At 43.8% G+C, this 20,044-nt stretch overlaps 2 protein-coding genes across 3 annotated transcripts; one reads left to right on the top strand and one right to left on the bottom strand.

Annotated features, from left to right (window-relative positions):
* Positions 1-8,422: 8,422 nt before the first annotated feature.
* On the bottom strand, positions 8,423-16,232 carry mfsd8l2 (major facilitator superfamily domain containing 8-like 2). 2 transcript variants are annotated; one of them, XM_048254036.1, is made up of 13 exons: positions 16,067-16,232; positions 15,574-15,929; positions 15,113-15,298; positions 14,832-14,894; positions 14,483-14,602; positions 13,965-14,044; positions 12,098-12,407; positions 11,802-11,875; positions 11,342-11,555; positions 10,304-10,426; positions 9,799-9,929; positions 9,055-9,171; positions 8,423-8,802 (listed from the first exon to the last, which is right to left on the bottom strand). In XM_048254036.1, the coding sequence occupies exons 2-12, from the start codon at positions 15,686-15,688 to the stop codon at positions 9,088-9,090; spliced, it is 1,500 nt and encodes a 499-aa protein (XP_048109993.1). In that variant the 5' UTR covers positions 15,689-15,929; positions 16,067-16,232; the 3' UTR covers positions 8,423-8,802; positions 9,055-9,087. The 2 variants fall into 2 exon arrangements, with proteins under 2 accessions (XP_048109993.1, XP_048110002.1); XM_048254045.1 differs by lacking the exon at positions 14,832-14,894.
* A 1,154-nt stretch (positions 16,233-17,386) lies between these two features.
* Positions 17,387-19,632, top strand: kcnmb3 (potassium calcium-activated channel subfamily M regulatory beta subunit 3). Its single transcript, XM_048255887.1, has 4 exons — positions 17,387-17,469; positions 18,073-18,267; positions 18,748-18,934; positions 19,204-19,632. Exons 1-4 carry the CDS (start codon positions 17,387-17,389, stop codon positions 19,630-19,632), a joined length of 894 nt encoding a protein of 297 aa, XP_048111844.1.
* The last annotated feature ends 412 nt before the right edge of the window (positions 19,633-20,044 follow it).

The raw sequence follows: 20,044 nt of genomic DNA, 5'->3' as shown, positions 1-20,044 counted from the left end.
AATGAATACACCATCAAAGGAGTTAATAGATTGAGCGTTAAAATGGAGGTGAAATGAAGAGGTTAAACACGACTTAATAAAGGCCGGGAGATTCTCGGCCGATCGATCCCTGTTGCCATCCTGAATTATAACCAATTAATGTCAGCACTGGCCCGGGCACCCAGGAAGATGAACACGCGCACGGGTGTTTTGTTTTGATGGCTTTTGAGAGATAAGGGGAGACGGGTAATGTTTCCTTTACACCGAGCTACAATTTTTACAATACCACTGTCCTTGCCTGAGCAGTTGCCAAGGCAACGGCAGAAGGAGGTGGGCTGCAGGAGAGCAAAAGGATGACAGATCAGTTTTGGAGTGGACTGTCTCTCTCCAACCAGCCTTGTCCAAGGCCGTTCGCGGTTGGCAGAGGCACAGTCGATTTTCAGACCCGAAAAACTCTCCGAGGGAGTAATTTGATGGCTGCCTTATGACAGCAGGCAGAGACAGGGAAAAGGGCTTGTTGAATCATAGAAATTCTTGAAAAAGTCTCGGTTTTTCTTGTGATAGGCCTGTGTTTTGTTTTGTGGTTCAGGCAAGGATGACAATAATTAAATCTGGTATGCAAGTACAGTAATACCGTTAATAGGCCTACTGTTTTAACATAAACATTTTAATCTTATTTTTGGTTTGTCGACAAGACTAATGGTGGTAAGTCTTAGCCTAACTGAAGCAACAATTGGATTAGAAATTGAATCAAATTTCTTTGTTTGGTTCAGAGGCTCTCAATATAACTTCTCTCCAGTCTATTCAGAGTCTGTATGTAGCCTAGGTATTGATGCAAAGTGACATTTCATCTCGATATGAAAACTGAGAAGGAAATTAGTCTCATTAAGATGTCGATCATGAGTCTAAACACGGAGACATTCTTGGCTAATTAGCATCTTAATTACTGCTTATGATTCCATAACGGACGTGACTCCATGCCTTACATATCCCTTTAGGGACGTCACTGCAGTCAGTGCGCAAATGACCCAACGCGTTCCAGAGGCACGGCCAGGATTAAAGACGTCTCGTCGCAACCTCCGGGGGGAGTAGGTCCAAACAGCAGACACCTTGACAGCGTCAGATTTTTGTGCCTTGTGGATTTTCGATAGCATCACCAGGTGCAGCAGACCCACCAGCCCCCAGAATGCGTGTTTATAAAAGACTTGCAAAACGCTGAGCCAATGACATTTGAATGCAGGACATGTTGGACTCTGCAGCTAGAATATAAACTGGGACTGTCACATTCCATTCCCTACTGACTATGTGCATCCTAGATATTTTGCTATTTGGCTATGCCATCTTGGTATTTTCTTCCTAAGAATTTTTTTTTTCATTAAATGCTCCACCTATATCAATTACAGACAAAAATGCATGCAATTAAATTATTTCAACCAAATGCTTCATGTTCCTTTAATTTCTGGTCCATATCTAATTTTGCTCTCTTTTTTGGCTCAAAATAGTATTGTCAGTTTCTCATGGCAAAATTATTTTTGGACTGATCAGATGTGCATTAATATTAGCTTGTCAGCTATTCAATATATCAATATTAGCTGCTGCTTACATGTGAAGATAACTGAACAGCTGTGTTAATCTGGACTTTCAGAAGCAAATGGCTTAGATAAATACACTGGTGGCCCATATTGTGTTGGTTCAGCACGGTTTAGCATCTGCACCAATTTATAAACAAAAGCACTTAATGGTCACATCAAGGTCATGTATGTTTTCACTCAAGCTTTGGACAAATCTGTCAGACCTGGTCAGGCTGTTGCTGCTACAGGCCGTGGGGAGCCTGAAGGGAACTACTCTGTATGTCTGTTTGAAATGCCAACAAAATAAAACAACATGGGCATATTGCATTGTGAAACATCAGTGACCCTGAATTTAGCTGCGAGCATGTACAATTGTGCTATAAAAATCCCTCTCCACAAAGACAAATGACAATACGAAGTTAGAGAATTCGTGGAAACAGATGGTGTTTCAGAGAACTCCCTCTGCATCAAACTAATGAATTTGCTGTAATGGACTTACAAAATCAAGTACACCCATAACATGTTCAGTCAAAAAATAAGATTATAAATGCCAGTGTGACCAAGAAGCACACAGTGGCTCAACATATGGACCGCATACACCAAACGCCCATGAAAGAGAGAAATATTATATTGGTTCTCCTCGCATCTGTAATGTGACATTTCAACAAATTATAATTGGATTGATTATATGATTTGTTCAAACACTGAGGAGGACAGAATTCCCTTAACCTCTCCTGCAAGGTTGTCATCAAAGGTTTGGCCTCCATACAGGACTTAAGTCTGCCTTTAATCAGATTTTGTGGAGAGAAAACCCTCTCACACACAAAGAGTCTATTGATACACAGTTGGTGTCAACAAAAGAAAATCTTGAAAGGGGAAGAGGGATTTAGCAGTAGACAGGGAGTGGGTGAGAGTGAACATAAGAGGAAAGGAGGAAAGGCAGTTAGTTGTGGTTTGTAGTAGCCAATAACACTCTGTAAAATCAAGCCTTATTTGATCTGATACAGTTATCATAATGCATAATCACAATCACATAATCACATGCATAATCATAATGTCCCAGTGTGTGTGTATGTGTGTGTGTGTGTGTGTGTGTGTGTGTGTGTGTGTGTGTGTGTGTGTGTGTGTGTGTTTGTGTGTGTGTGTGTCTGTATGTGTCTGCATCTGTCTGTGTTTGTGTTTGTGTCTTGGCCATCAGTATAATTCACTAGTGAACCAGTATATTCAACGGCATATACTCATTACTCAATCCCTCCCAGGAGCAAATGCACTTATAATGCACTGATATATGGAACTAAATTTCACTAAAACGATTGAGTTGGTGCTTCCCCCTCCAGGGGTCCCTGCAAGGATATGTGGTGAAATACTGAATATCTAGTGAAAGACTATATGTGAGATGAGATGACAGCAGCTTTAATACAGTCTACAGACAAGGGGTTTCAAGAGATTTTTTCCCCAACCTGCAAATTGTCATCCAAAGAAAGCAGCTTATGAGTGGAAGTAACAGGCTGTTGCTGATCCTGAACTCTAAACTCTCTGTCTTCCTCAATCCAATAGACTCTGTTGGCCGGTACTGGAAACAGGAACAGTATGTTCTCCATTAAGACGTTGATCAGCTGATGAATACTGCAATGGTCAAGTAGGCCTATAATCCAATTCAGGAAGTCTCAATTCAATGCTTATTTTTCAGCTACTCTGTATGTCACGATCCTGTGTGCAGCGGCGCACACACACAAAGTGGGGCATTCATGTGGAGGATCACACGAGGCCTTGGAAATGAAGTTAGTATTAAGGGAACGGCAGATTGAATTACACCCAGGATCTGAGCAGAGCTGACCTGCGTTTGGCCTGTGCGGGGCTCCTGAGCATGGATCTGGTGGGTTTCATGGGACAATATGGTTAGTGCCACTGTTATTCATCTGTACACTAACCACCCCTCTGAACAAGACAGCCGTGGGACTGGTAGTGTGGAAACTGATGGAAATGTTATTGTCGAAGGGGATCTGGAGCAATGCTTGCTTTTTTGCCAGCTCAGTGCAATTGTGGATCATTTGGTGGCAAATTGGCATGACTAATCAGAGAGAGCGGTGTCGTATCTTGGTATTGCACCATTCACCGGATAAGGCCCGTGTCAAACGTTTACTATTTCTGCCTGTGTACATTTTGCAGTGCTATGCAAATGACAGTGTGACCTCACTGTGTGTGTATGAGAATCCATTGTGAAACTGAGCTCATATATTTGCAAATGCTAAGACCTAAAACATGTTAATTCGGTAATTCATACACATTCGAAAATGGTGATCAGGGGGGTGGGGTGTTGGAGGATCACTTGTGGATAGTGAGGTGAGAGAGCGTGCGTCTTCTAAACCTCAGGCGGGACAGACAGAAAGAAAAGGATTGTTGTGCTAGTTTGTTCTCTCCGTGTAGCTAACCCTGATGCTAACCCTGATGCTAACCCTGATGCTCACGCTTGACTGTACCGCCAAAAGGACAGCTGGAGGGCGGCCATGTTTGTGGAAGGGAGAGAAACGTTGATACACAATGGCAAATTGGACTGAAGACCCCCAGCTGAGCTTTTGTGTCCCCGACAGCGATCAAAATGCGAGAGGTGCCTGAGAAAAGGGCACATACACCCCCTCAACACACACACACACACACAAACACACACACACACACACACACACACACACACACACACACACACACACACACACACAAACACACAAACACACACCAACAAACACCAACAAACATGAAAGAGGTCCAGAGATATAACTGCAAAAAATAGCAGACAGTTCTCCATATTTGATACTGTAGCTCAGATAAGTGTCTCTTCGTCTCTCCTAAAAGTCTGAAAGGAAAATGGAGGGCATTTTATTAAACCACAGATGGGCCAATTTTGACTTTAATGCAATACATCAATGCATAGTCACAGCTATTCGCTCTAGCCTTGCAGATGAAGAGACATTAGATTACCTTTACCGATATGCATTGGCGCAGCATGACTCGAGACAGAACAAAGGCAATCTCACAGTGGATTATTGTGATTTCAGTAGGGGTACAGAGAGCACTAAATTAATTTTATGGGGAGCCTTCCATGACAAAAGTGCTGTCTGCCAGTAGCTGGCTGGCTACTGTCTTGCGATGGTGGAGATGGGTCAGTTGGTGGGGGGGCTTCATACAGACTTTGCATTGTGCGGGGCTGCCGATGGGATTTGCATGCATGTTAGACAGGATTACACACGCCGGAATCTTACTTTGGGAAGCCGGAGCCCATGAGTCTACCAGGGTCTGCGTTAGACATCCAGAGAGACCCGGCCGCGTCAACGTGAACAGTGAGCACAAGGACAGACACACAGTACAGAGCAGCCATGTGCGGAGATGACCCACCCCACCACACACACACACACACACACACACACACACACACACACACACAAACACACACACACACAAACACATACACAAAAACACACACACACTGGAAAGACGTATGGAATATGTGTGCTTTTCATCACCATGCATGGGCTTCTGAGTGTGTTTTGTCTGCCCTCCGCATTGCGTGTCAACAAAGCTCTTGGTCTAAAGCTCGGTGGGCACGGGGGTGGGGGTCGTGGGGGGGTGGTAGGAGGGGGGACACTGGGGGCCGGAGCCGAGGACCCTCTCCGTATCAGCAGGAGGGAGCTTAATCCTCTAATCCCACAAAGTGATATGTATATCAACCATCTCTATTCCCCAGCCGGAGGATGATACGCTCCCCCTGAAACGCAGCCGAGGCGAGGCGAAGCAAAGCGAGGCGGCGAACTGGGCCATGTGAAAGAACCTGGACAAACATATCTGTGCCTCTCTGCTCCAGACAAAAGAGTCTATATGCAACTGGCTACAGCTACGGCTACAGCCGCCACTGCATGGTCTTATGTAAGATCTTTCACTTTCATACGCATTGCAAGAACATACAAGTAGCATATAAGCGCAGGGGAGGAGAAAATATACTTATTTAACCACATACAGAACAAAGGAACATGCTGTTGATGTTTTATCTATTAACGAGCTGCTGCACACATAAGGTAAGGACATGACTGGAAGCAGCAGTCATGCTGCCTTTAAAATGAGAATTAATCATACTACTTCTCCGAAACAGCAATACTAACACAGAATGGGGAAAAATCCAGGCCACAGTCCAACTCATAATTAAAGGAATAAAAATGTAATACTCCCTTTTCATATCGTGTCTTGGGTGAGTAATTTAACTTTCAATTAAGGGGCAGGCTGAAGTTGGGGTTGGGGATGACCATCTTTGATTCATTCCTTCATAAATACACTATAAATCTGAGTTTCAAATGAAGTGATCTCTTTGCAAGTCTGATGAGAAGCTACTGTATCTGAGGCATCAGATGGAATGCTTGATGGCGAGCCAGATTTGCATGATGCTCTGAATCTCATCGGACAGTATATGGACCGGTCGTGGATATTCCTCAGCTCTGTGTGCTGAGAAGTGGACCTTGGGTGAAGTCAAAGCTAAGCTGTCTCGGTGTGATCTCGGTTGTTGAGGTTGAAAACCTGTGCAATTGACTTCCAAGGCTAGAGTTTGTTACACCCCAAAAAAGAGATAGATTATCTGTCAAACTGAATGAAGATAGACGGATGAGCCAAATCACCTCAAGGCTTTTTTCACTGCTCATGCCCACCAGCTGGAATGGAGAAGGGTGTTTTTATGATGGTGTAAATTATGTGTGTAGCCAATGTAATAATATGCCATATTTTTGCCAATGAGTCTCATGACAATCTTCTGATTGATTTATAATAATTTAGGCCATTTTTCCTGTGCAGGCTTCCTTGTAGAGCAATGAAATCAAATGTGAAACAAAAGTTAAATTGATTTGAACATGTAGGCCTGGCTGGGATTTTAATCTGCCTAGAGAGTTTGAATTTTTTTGAGTTTGCTTTTCTTTTTTTTTTTAAGCAGTTCAGCAAGTCTCTTATAGAGTCAAGGGAGTAGGCGATGTCTGCTGGGATGATAACTCTGTGTGCCTTAATTCGATTTTGAAAGTATGCTCCTTTAAAGGGCTCCATTGTATTTCTAGCGCTCTACTCGGTTTTCGTCAGGTTAGCCTCTCACAACAAAAGAAGGGCCCTTGCAGCCCCCTGGAGAGGGATCTTTGGCCAGTAGGGATACCCCTTTCACTTCAAAGGTGGAGAGCAAACCTTGAGGTGCCAGGTTCTTCAAGGAGCCACATGTCTGATGCAACGCATGCAAAGTACCTGGTTAAAGCCAGCCCTCTACTGCAATGTCCTACGCCCATGACATATTTATCAGTGCGTTTCAAGGCTAACACAAATATGGGAGACTAGCCTCTGTAAACCTTCTGGGCAAGCCTCCAGGCCTATTTTCTCTGATGTCACTGGACTCGAGTCAATTGATTTGCCCTCTAGTCGCCAGCACTTTTGACATTATATTTGCTTGGCCAACGCCTTTAATCCTCCCTGACAGCTTGTGATGTCTGGGAGTGTTTTTCCCTCTAAAAGGAGATTTGTGTTGTTTACTCCCACCATTGCGGGCAGAGTCAGGTCCTGCTGATTTCATATTACATCCTCAATTGAATTCCAACACATTGCCGAGGAGCTTCATGCCCACCTAGTGAAAAAGCAACTATAAAATGCCCCCTACAAGCAAGCCATTACTGAAGTTGAATAATATAAAGCCTATGATGTAGAGCAAATTCATTGGTGAATGTCTTTCATTTTTCAACTAAAATAATGCCTGCCATGTTTATAAATATTTTTAAAATTATGTATGAAACAATGATTGACTAAATAATATAATGGTAATATTAACACTCAACAGTATATGAAAACATACCTTATGTTCAACTCACAGATTGACCTACAACACACAGTATATTAATCTCCACAAATATCTCTATCGGATAAAACAGATAATCTCACTCCATTTTAGTTGGGGTTGCACACAGGTCAGGAATGACAGATAATCTGGATTGTGAGGTTAGGAGGTTAACTGGCCCAGCAATAGTTCCTCATCACAAACTTTGTCATCCCAGTTTGATGATGGTGGCTGCAGGGAGTTGAATTGTGTTGGCTTAGCAGCTACTGGCACTAATGTGAGAGGAGTAAACCATGATTAAATGCAACAGACTCTGATGAGGGGAAGATTTATTCCAATTCACACTGGAGGTGATCCAAAATCTTTCTCTTCAGCATTGGAATACAAAGTGGGCATGTGGTCACAAATAATAGTATCCACTTACAAATATATCAAATGAGAATAATATGTGTTAAGACAAATGGCAAGGATTTGTCCCAGTTTCCAGTAGAAGTGGTATACAGAAAATTATTTTCTTTTTCTGAAATACAAATCCAAGTGTAAGTGAGTGGTCTCAAATCCTATCCACACTTCAAAACATATAAAATAAGGATGACATCATCAATTTTGATCAGTACATTGTATGTGCTGCAGAACCACACAATATCAGTTTGATACATTGATGGTTCCTGTGTAGAAAGACTCTTTCTTTCTCTCTCTCTCTCTCTCTCTCACACACACACACCTCTCACACACACACACACACACACACACACACACACACAGACAGACATACAGAGAGACAAACCCACACCCACAAATACCCATTCACACATACACATGCAGAGAAGAGTATAATCTAGAAAAACCTGAAGCAAGTGCGCCCTCATGTGGTTGTCCATTGTGCATAATCCAGTACAAGCCAAGCAAGGAAGACGTACTGTGCTCTTTTTTTTTTTAATGAAAAATGCTACTTGCCAACAATATATCCATAAGACATGCTTATACATTCACACAAATAAAATGTAGACATGTTCAATGAAACGCAAAAGTTTAACAGATCTATATATATATATATATATATATAAGGCTATTTAATCACAGACTAGATGCTATGAAATATAAAATAATAAAATGACCATTACAAATTGCTCTGGGAAGACTTGTGAAAAGACAGGAATAAATAAATCCTTAAAATGCCGGTATCAGTAAAGTGCTGTGAATGTTTGGCTGCGGGGGCATTCACCACAGCTCTGGACTGTGCTGGGCACTGGGGCAACCCTGAGAGTCGGGGTACCTCTGGCGTACTGGGAAGCTCTCGCCTCCCATGGCTCCGGCATCTGCTCACCTCCAGACCGTCCCGCCCACCCCAGACACACGGAGCCCCGCGGCAGTCTGCAGGGCAGAGGGACGCCACGCACACAGAGAACACTGGGAAGAGACAAGAGGACATTGGTCAGCCATGACTGGCCTTCATGTCTGATGATGGCTAAGGTCTAAGCCAGGCTAAGTGAGCTGTTGCTAATGTATATTACACTATCTGAAAATCCTTCAATGACGTTTTCAGTCTCTCAATAAGGCAGGTCAAAACATGATGGCTACTACTGGCAGTGGGCTGTAACTGACAGGAGGAGCAGTCTACTGGTTATGAGTGGAGTGGAGCGCTGTTGTCTTTTCTTTTACCTTTCCCCTCTGACTTTCTGTGAGCGCGCTGCTCTAGCCTTCACTCTCCGTGCTGTCGGAGGCGTGATGGACCACAGGGGGCTCCACCAAGCGCTCATAGGAGAGCACCACCATCACCTGAACAGGGAGGAATCATGTTACCATCACAACCAGGGAGAAGTAGAGTTCATTCAGTTTCTTACAGAGCACACAGCAACATTTGTCTGATATCTGACATTTACTCATGATTGGTATGTGCTGATATTGTTAGAAGGATGAAAGATTTAAACTCTAGAGTGATTTAAAGGCTGTTACACACGGCCGGTAATGGGACAGTCAACAGTGACAGTGGAATTCTGTTAATTGCTTTACTATACACACTACTGGCGACGCGAGCCGGTCACCCATCGATTCAGTGGAGATACACTGACCAGACAGCTGTTTTCTATTATGACGTATCAAAATCACCCTGAAAAATAGAAAGGGGCCGATTAAAGCGATGCGACGGCGACAGTTGCCCTGCCGTTCCACTTGCCTGTGTGTTTCCCCTCAATAGAGTCTATTCAATTTTGCCGGTCACCTGCCATAAATCACCGTCGCATCGCCGGCCATAGGCCTTAATGTATGTGACAGAAACAGTTCCTTTAGAATTTCTATCACATGTTGACAAGCACACTGACATGCACAATTTCTATCTCTGGTATGAGCCTATGCTTACTAAATTAGACACGGATTGCACTGAGAGTTCAGCTGTGACACACTGACCATGACGAGCAGGAGGAGGGCCATCATCATGCCCAGCATCAGATAGAGGTTCCCGGTGAGCCCTCCTGCCCACAGAGGGCCCAGGATGGTGGCCACTCCTCCTATGGAGCGCCTCACACCCTGACTAAAGCCTTCAGACAAAGACATAGAGACAGATTCAGACAAGGTCCTGGATCTGTTTGGTAATGAATATACTGTGTGTGTGTGTGTGTGTGTGCGTGTGTGTGTGTGTGTGTGTCTGTCTGTCTGTCTGTCTGTCTGTCTGTCTGTCTGTCTGTCTGTCTGTCTGTCTGTCTGTCTGTGTGTGTGTGTGTGTGTGTGTGTGTGTGTGTGTGTGTGTGTGTGTGTGTGTTGTGTGTGTGTGTCTGTGTGTGTGTCTGTATGTGTGTGTGTACTGTACAGTGCACTTTTGCCATTCAACCACATTGAGCACATGAAGTAAACGGTGCAAAGATCTTAAAGTGTCTTTGGTATGCTTACTCCTGCGTGACTTAATGTCTCCTACCTTGTGTCTTCTCTGCCGTGACTTTGGAGAAGAGGGTCACCTGGGCAACGGCCACAAACGGGAGCCCAAGCAGCTGCAGGAACACTCCAATGCCGAACTCGGACAGCTCCACTGAGTAACCCCCTGCATTCAAAACCATCCATTTATAACCTCTCAAGTAAATGTTTTTTTGCTGGCAGTAATACCCCATGGACCATTTAACAGGTCATTACTAGCAGAGACAACCCATCCTTTCCCACCCTCATTCTGTGGTGCTACTCCAAAACACCTCTGGGAAACGGCTCAAAAGGTCACAGCAATAGCATGGTGCCATCACTGTACAGTGAAACCAAACTACCTGAGAGTGGAGAGAAATGGCTGGCATCTCTTTATCACCCCACACTAAGACATTTTAGACGCTAATAATAACTGCTTAAACTATAACCACTGCTGTTTTTTCCCTTCGTACTCATTAAAGCTGTTATATCTTCATTAGATGAGAGGAGGGGTCTGTCTACCCGTCTGCCACTCCCCATGCTGGGCATGAGGGCTGTGTCTGTGCCAGCGGGCAGGTGTTTGCCAACCAGCCCATGGTGTGCGCCAAGCAGAGGAAGGAGGAGGGCATGGCAAAGAAATGCTGCCAAGTCTAAAGTCTTCCCAGTCTATGTGGTTGCGGGTAGATTTTTTTCCGTCCGATCCTGGGTAAGGGCAGTGTAATATTTATTTGCGAAAATAGAAGTGCAACAAGAGCATGTTTACTACTTTTTCTATTTATTTTAGACTATGTGTGTGGCTGTGTGTTTTGAGTCCTATTAGATGTAATTCATTACAGACCAAGAAATCCTTTGTCAAACACAGTAGCTCAGTAGCCTCTTTTTCACTGAACACCACCACCACCACCACCACCCCTCCCTACCCCCCTACACCAAACTGGGACTACATAATCACAGTGATGTGGGTGGTTCATGTTCCTGCAGACTCAAGCCCACAGTCTTGGCGCTGGGAGGCTGGCGCTCAATTACAGCTCGCCAAGGGAGGAGGTAGCCATGGAGGACCCACCTCGTGGTTTGGCCAGGAACAGGAGGCACCAGACGCAGGCCACGGCACAGATGACCAGCCCAACGGCCAACACCATGCGATCGGCCACCCGACAGCTCAGCCAACGCACAAAGAAGAAGCCCAGTATCACCTCCACCCCACAGAGGCTGTACATCACGCTGTTGCCAAGCTCCCCGAAGCCAAAGTAGCGCTGGGTCAACGGGGTCACCATCGTCTGGAGAAAGACGCAGAAATTACAGCCCATGGATAATACGGTCCGTCCATTTTGTATTGTTCACAGTGTAAGAATATTTCAAGGGCCCAGGATAAAGGAGAGAGTAGAAAAGAGAGACAGGGGGAAATAAATCGAGAGGGGAAGAGATATCGGAGCAGAGAACAGAGATTCTTCAAGATGACAAAGATGAAGCTTTCACTGATTGAGTGGGGATTCCCCAGCAATTTTACAACTGATAGCTCTCACCTCCAATGCAGTCTGGTTGAAGAGTGTTATAAATTGGGCTGTGAGGAGCACTATTACCTCTTCTCTCAGGAACTCTGGAAGGAGAGAGAGAAAGAGAGAGAAACAAGAATGAAGAAAAAAGCAAGAGAGAGAAAGAGTAACACATTGTTGAAGAGGGAGCAGCACAAGAGCAAAACGATCGAACGCACACTTCACACTCCTGACAACCCATTTCTCTCAAAACCAACAACGGAGGAGATAAAAGACCACTCTTTCGTTTCCCCGAAAACAAAGTGAGGAACATCCCCCAAGCCTACCTTTCCTGGCGCTGAAGTCTTCAAAGGGATCGGGCTCTTCAGCCTTCGGGGAAGCGGGCGAGGGTGGAGGAGGGGAGAGGCGTCTGGGGGAACACCGCGTCTCCGACTGCTCGGGATCGATGATGACAGCACCGTAGGTGTCCGACGGCTCCTCCTCGGCACCCATTAGCGGCTCCTCTTCCTCCTCCTCATCGCCCCGCTGCTTTGGTCGGACCACCGTCTGGAGCTCGCTGCTCTCCGCGGGGGGCAGGTCCCAGTACAGCAGGGCCACCGCCAGCTGCAGCAGCAGCCACATCCCACACATGAAGAGCTGAGGGGGACAGAGGTTCAAGAGCAATGTTACACACACACACACACATACACACACACACACCCACACACGCATTAACACACACACACACACACACACACACACACACACACACACGCATTAACACACACACACACACACACACACACACACACACACACACACACACAGCCACACACACAGCCACACACGCATTAACACACACACACACACACGCATTAACACACACACACACACACACACACACACACGCATTAACACACACACACACACACACACACACACACACACATGTGCATTAACACACACACACACACACACGCATTAACACACACACACACGCACACACGCATTGACACACACACACACACACACACACACACACACACACACACACGCACAATGACAGCATTTTGACAGCATTAACACACACATACACACACACACACACACACACACACACACACACACAATGACAGAATTATTGGCCTGACTTTTGCACTATTATATTGACTGTCTACTGTATGCACAATTGCACAATTTCTACCAAATTTTGCTGCTCTTATTTCTTCATTGTATGTGCCTTCTTATTTTTACTTTTTATATTGTTTACTTGAATGTTATGTTTGTCTGTGGACCTAATTGGTAAAATATGTCTTGTCTCCACCGTGGGATAGTAGGAAACGCAATTTCGATCTCTTTGTATGTCTTGACATGTGAAGAAATTGACAATAAAGCAGACTTTGACTTGACAAACACACACACACACACATTAGAGTGTCATCATAACATTCTATTGTAACATCGATATAAGCAATGGCAGTGAAATGAAATTGTTCACACATGAGTAGCCCCATGCAGAAGGGTGTATAATGGGGGTTTGTAACTGTACTCATTTCCCACATTGATTTTTTTCACCCTTTAATTGCTGTTGTAGGAGAGGGCCCTTAGCCCATTTCCAAGACATTAGGCATCTTTAGGGATGTGTGAAAGCTGACCCCGAGGTAAGTTAACTGGAGGGTCATTACACTCACACCATACTGAATAGCGAATGGTGCAAGCAACCGTATTGGTACACACTCGGAAATATTAATAACATAGAAATATAGATGCCTACAGTCTTTCAAACTGATAACTTGTAGCCTGAAAAGCCAGCCCAAACTTAGCCCCGCCCACAAAATTTGAGGTCGGGAAGTCTGACTGGAAGTCTGAGTATGATGACGTCAATGAGAAATGTATCCAAAACTGTAATTTTTCAGAAATGGGATTTGCGATACTGTCCTATGGGTGTAAAAGATGCTAAGTACCAAATTACATTTTACATAATATATAAATCATTGTCAGACAAATGATCTGTGCTCTTAAGTATACTGTATACTACCACAAATGACTTGGCATGGTACAGTAGACACAGCACAGTAAGTGAACATTGATTTGGTAAAAGTTTGAATGGTATTGCCCTTCACACTATACCAAAAAGCTGCATATCAGCATTTTTGGTGGAAGATAAAGGATGAAAAAGGATTAGTTAGAAAATGAGAGTTTATCATATCTTACCCCAGGTGAAGTGTACTTGTTCACCACAAAGGGCCCAAGTTTAAAATCACATAGCCTCAGAAAGATGTTGAAAGCTGGACCTAAGTGGTAGAAAGTGCAAGAGACAAAGCATTAGATTAATGGTCTGTCCACAAAATAATATCTTTGTACTGTCCTGTGTAAGGCATACATTTTATACATTCAACTCTAGCATTCTTAGATAGACCAAATGTTCATAAACAAAGCACATTCAATGTCCTGTGTGCTTTTCAGTAGTAAAAAATACAAAAAAATGAAAGCCTGTTTAGAGTAACTGGTCAGGTGCACTATCAATCACTTCCCCAATAGACAATAAACTGATTAATTTATTAACTAATCAAATAAGTCAGTGCAACCTCAGAAGCTGTGCAACCTCAGAACAGAACAAAAGGGCACGGGTTGAAAGCGCACATTTCAACTTCATGATCCTCACATATACTTCACATATACTTCATCCTATCATACTTCATGAAAGTGACCATGGGATAAGAGGAACTGACCAATCAGGAGCCCGGCCTGGCGGCATGCCATGACAGCAGCGAAGACCTGAGCGCGGTCCCCTGAGACAGTGTTGCGTGTCAGGTACCCAAAGATGGAGGAGCCCGCTCCTGCACCAATACCTATCAGGAGACATGTAGGCAAATGGCAGACATAAACACACACTCTGCTGAGCAAGATTTGAACATTCAGCACAACTAGGCGTAGTGGTTCAGAGTATGTGGTATGTGGTATATGTGTATTTTAATAGCAAATACAGCAGTGATAGGATGATGGCCACATGGAAATTATATGATGAATAATTACTACTTGGCTAGGTCTACCATGAATAATCTGATAAATAAACATCACCTGCAACAAGTCGGCTTGACAACAACAGCCACTTCGAATAACCAATAAAATACATGAAATTACCTAAGGGAAAGAGAGCAGATGTTAACATTAGGCTACCATGTTTCACAGTAGCCTATCATCTGTTGACAGTACATTAATGCAACCCCACATCTACATCCTTACAGAGGGCCACAAGCAATCAATCTATGAGGCCAACAAGTGTAGAAGAAAGGTACCTTGTGTTAATGCTCATGTGATGGAACACATGTCTAACTTCCGTGAAGTGCAATTATACCAACCTATTATCTCAAAGACATTGGAGAGGAGGAGGATGGTCTTTGTTTTACGAGTCCGGTCGGACCAGTGGCCAAATAGGGGTCCTGACAACAATCCACTTAAACTGAATGCTGATAGACCCAAACCTAAGAAGTATGGTGGGGCATCAAGTATCTGAAGATACATCCATATTGTGGGGAGGATGACAGCTAAAAAAAAAAGAGATGTGGCATAAGTAAATGACCAGGATACGTGACATTGACTCTATTATTTATTAGACTATAGTTTTTTGTTTATTTGTTTGTTAATTATTAGGACAGAAAACTAACGAAATGCTGTAGGCTAATGTTCTCCAATAACACAGCCAAATGACTAACATTACCAGATAAATTGTATAATAACAGGCCTACAATCCAAACAATAGCCTACATTAGACCGAATTACCTAGGTTACAAAAAAAACACGATTACATAACATAACTCACCATACTCAATCCCACTCAAAAGGAATATTAATCCAATGGTAATAAATGAGAGTTTTTTCTTTTGTTGGATATCCATCTGTTTGTTTGAACGTTTTCCCTGTTGACGCATTAACATTTGCCACTCACTACATTGTGGTCTCTCCACATCCTCTTCTTTCGGGACCAATTGGTTGAATGGAAGACACAACGTTCCTAATTTACCTACAAGCTCGGTTTTTTGTCCAGCTGTTTAACACAGGCCACTGTATTCGATTTCCCTGCGCTCGCGCAGGCGGTTATATTTGGAAGAAAACAACTCAACGTTGATCATGTAAGATGTAGCCTAGGCCTACTGTGAATTCCATATTTTTTTTCCTCTGAAAAATTAGAGAAGCCAGTAGGTTAGGCTAGATAACCTACATTTTTTTTACTAGCGAATGCTATTTTAAATATGAGCCTAAATTCTCGAATTACGTATGTGCATTATTCATGATCAGACTGGATTTCAACTCACTCGCTAGGTTTCAGGAGAATGACGATCAAATAGCCTTGAGTGAGTCACTCCCAGTTGCAAATAGGCGCTTGCCTAAAGACCCATGTGTGATTTGGCCTGCCTACTAGACCTACTGTTCCATGTTGGAAAATTTTGCTGAGCATCAGCCACCTTAGTCTACTTATAGAAGTAAACCCAAGATCATCCATGTCCTATAAACATGTCCTATGTTCCATAAACATGCAGGACAAGATCCATGTCTATAGTCCTTTTGCCACATTATGACCATGAGGCTTGTAGCCTGGGCGACTATCACCAGGTGGCCCCTCAAATTACCCTGGCCTGGCTCGATGGTCTGAAGCCGGCTAAATGTGAACCAATGATTGTCCAGCCTATTTTAACAAGATAGTCCTTTCCAGTTTCCTATCTCTCCTTGAAGAATAAGGATTTTGCACAATTAGTAAATAAAAGTTGAAAAATATTATAACCTAATCTTGCTCTTTTCAGACTGTTTGATATACTCTTAATAAGTTCATGCACACTGCTATCCAATGTTGCCGCAGGTGATTGCAGTTGACAAAGCGCAGCAGGTGCGAAGCACATATTTTTAAAATGTTGTTATTCTTAACCAGAAACATGACATTAATAATAGATGTTATTTGATGTGCATCCTATCAATTATGAAAGTACTGAGTAGTTAAAAACCCAGAGGTTTGATGTTTTTCTGACATACATAATGGATAGGAGACGCTGGAGAACACAATTAAGGTAAGGTACCTACAGTAGCCTATGTTCAGTTAGAAATTAATAATATTTTTCTCCACCAAGCAAATCCTGTGGGTGTTAACTTGTTTATGCAATGAACCTAGAACATCTATGACATTTTTGCCAACAGTTATTTTTCAACCATGCATCTAGAAGACACCGTCATTAGTACGCTCAGAAACATTTTGACTGCTGTTGGCTTTTACAGCTGCATCTCACAGAACACTATGCACCAATGCACAACGACTTTAATGGCAGGCTACGCACACAGTCCAGTGGGATGCAATTATGAACTTACCTGCTATGTTCGGGGTTTCTATAGAAACTCAGAGCTGAGGTAGCTGTGCTCAGGTGAGCAGTGGCTGAATGTTTATACCTCTACAAGTTTCCAGCCAGGGTGTGAGGGTGCAGGCAATCCCCATGGGTATTTTCAGCTATGGTACAAACACATCAGCCATTTCAGACCAGAGTCTAATGCTGAGCAGGTATGCATAAGTGCTCCATTTGCTGGAGGGTCCAGAGATTTGGGGTGGTACAGCAGTCCCCATCCTACTTCTTTTAGGGGTCAGAGTAGGGATGATTGTGACCGCACACTCCCCTAGGGGTTCCTTCAGCGTCCCTGTTAACATCAACTTGCAGGCTCGGAGACGCCAGACGCGGTAAGACTGGAATGCACCGCAAGTAAATTGTTTTATGTTTGCTGACAGTCTGCTCTCATTTAGGTATCCATCAGTAGTGTATGAGTTGGTAGATTAAAAAACAGACATCCTCTCTCTGAAAGGCTAAAGAGCTAAGAATTGGGATGTGTGTGGTAGAAAACACTTCATCTTGGTGACTCATCAACATGAAAAGAAAATAGACTCCAGTGTGATTTTGAGGTGTTGTCTCCGGAAATTGGGCTTTTGAAGTTTCTCGGCTGTGATAATGAGCCTTTTGGGAGGGTGTCTCATGGGTTTTACCTGCCTACCTGCAGTGACAGATATGAATGTGTGTCATATTGGATCGCCCTCTATTTTCTCACATTTTAGTCATTGCCAGTGCCCTGAGCATTCAAATGTGCACCATACTTTTTTGGAGGGAAGTAGCCTATGTGTGCATTTCATTACATTTTTGTAATAGAATACTCCATGTTATTAACAGAAGACCTTAAGAGAGAGAGAGAGAGAGAGAGAGAGAGAGAGAGAGAGAAAGAGAAACTTCACCATTATTACACAACCTCATGCAACATTTCTCTTTACCTCTTCACTGTCTCTGCTTCATAGTGCAACGTTGTATCAAGGTCAGACCCAGGAGCCCCGGAGGAAGTGTGGCAACTGCAATGAGAAGGCCAAGCCCCAGACCCTGCTGTCCACTCTGGGGGATGATAGGGCCCTTCTCCTGGGATTCACCATGATGGCTTTCTCCATCCTCATGTACTTTGTTGTGGGGATTGTAGTGGTCAAACCTCATCTCCAGAGGTTGGTCTTTGTGAATTTGTGTGTGTGTGTGTGTGTGTGTGTGTGTGTGTGTGTGTGTGTGTGTGTGTGTGTGTGTGTGTGTGTGTGTGTGTGTGTGTGTATGTGTGTGTGTGTGAGAGAGAGAGAGAGAGAGAGAGAGAGAGAGAGAGAGAGAGTACAGTGGACAAGGTTTTACATATGTTTTATTATTGTTATGGTGTTATGTAGAACAAGTGGTTACATGTTTTTTATTAACTAATCCAGTAGGGTTTAAGGCTACTGAACATTTGTGAAGTGCAATATTCTACTGTAATTCTATCTAGTTTACTTAGCTGTCCCTTAACTGTCCCAATGTTCTACTCTTCTCTTTCTAGTTTACTTAACTGTCCAAATAACAGAGTGATGCTATGTTACATTGTAGCTTACTGGTGTGCAATTTCCATAAGTCCTTTAGTGATGTGTTTGCTGGCCATCAGTAATTCTCCCTAATTAATGTCTTAGTGACTGGGGTGAGGAGGTCAACTGTACCCTGACCCAGGCATACATTCTGGAGGAGTGGTCTGACTGCAGAGGCCTGACTACATTCCCTTGCCTGCAAGTCTTGGTCAACATCTCTGTCAACGTCTCTTCTTCCCAAATAAAGGCTCGCCTGCACTACGATGAAAAATCCATTAACCTGAACTCAGAGGTAGAACAATCTACAGGCTTCTCTGTTTTCACAGTCATTTATGTACAGTAGGCCTATGTGAATAACAATGGAAACTGAACATTAAGTAAACAGCACATTAGGGTTTTGCACCTTCACATGCATATTACTGTTGCACACCTGTATTAATTTAATCAGCAAATGAATGCAGTATAGTCATGGCTGCAGGTGGCTTCACATAGGAGGGCATTTTCTCTCCTTGTCTCCATGCTTCAGTGACTCCAACAAAGCCTTCTTATGCTGCTCTCTAGTGTTTCTACACGCCCAAGTGCCAGCGTAATGAGTCAGACCTGCTGCAGGAGGCCAGGAAGATCAAACAGTATCTGGACGCGCGGTGTGGTGAGGTCCTGCGGTGTCGCTTCAGCGCCTGGCGTTACTCGGAGGACGCCATATTGTACAGGAAGTGCAACAGGTGGCTGACGCTGTGGTACCTGCTGTGGCCCAGCCTCATGCTGGGTGGGGGGATGCTTCTGGTGAGCCTGCTCAAGCTCAACCAGAGGCTGGCTCACCTGTGCACCGAGCTGGATGGCGAGGAGGCCTGGGGGACACAGACGGCGCTCGTGAAAGGGAGACTGTACCAGCTGCTGAGCTGGAAGCGTGCGGGCAGTGGCTTCTCTCCACAGGAGGAGTCCACGGGCCGAGGCCTGAGCTACTCACTGCCCCAAACACAGGGCCATTGAAATCAGCCATACCCACTGTGTCAGACATTTTCTGCCGTTAAGAGGTCAACTTTAAAATAACCCTTATAATACACTGCCATAGGGATAATGCATTAACTGGTACACAAGGTCACACGCTCACAGTCCTATCCAAAATAATGCACATTACCATAACCGAATCGGGACAGTTTCTCCTGTGGAAAACAATACTATCTATATTCAACTTTGGATACTTTACTATAACAGGCCACATTTACAGCATAAATAAGACCACATGACATAAATAATTTGTAATTTATTGTGAAAATAACGGTTTGGTTACAGAAATGCATACACTGAAAATATAAATATGTATAAATATTTCTTACAAGCGAGAAACAAGACATTGTGCACATCAATTTGATGTCAAAGTCCTATTTACATTAGAGACATT

The sequence above is a fragment of the Alosa alosa genome, chromosome 1 (genome assembly GCF_017589495.1).
Source record: "Alosa alosa isolate M-15738 ecotype Scorff River chromosome 1, AALO_Geno_1.1, whole genome shotgun sequence".
In the NCBI taxonomy this organism is placed as follows: Eukaryota; Metazoa; Chordata; class Actinopteri; order Clupeiformes; family Clupeidae; genus Alosa; species Alosa alosa.
This window is presented reverse-complemented; position numbering and strand designations above follow the sequence as displayed.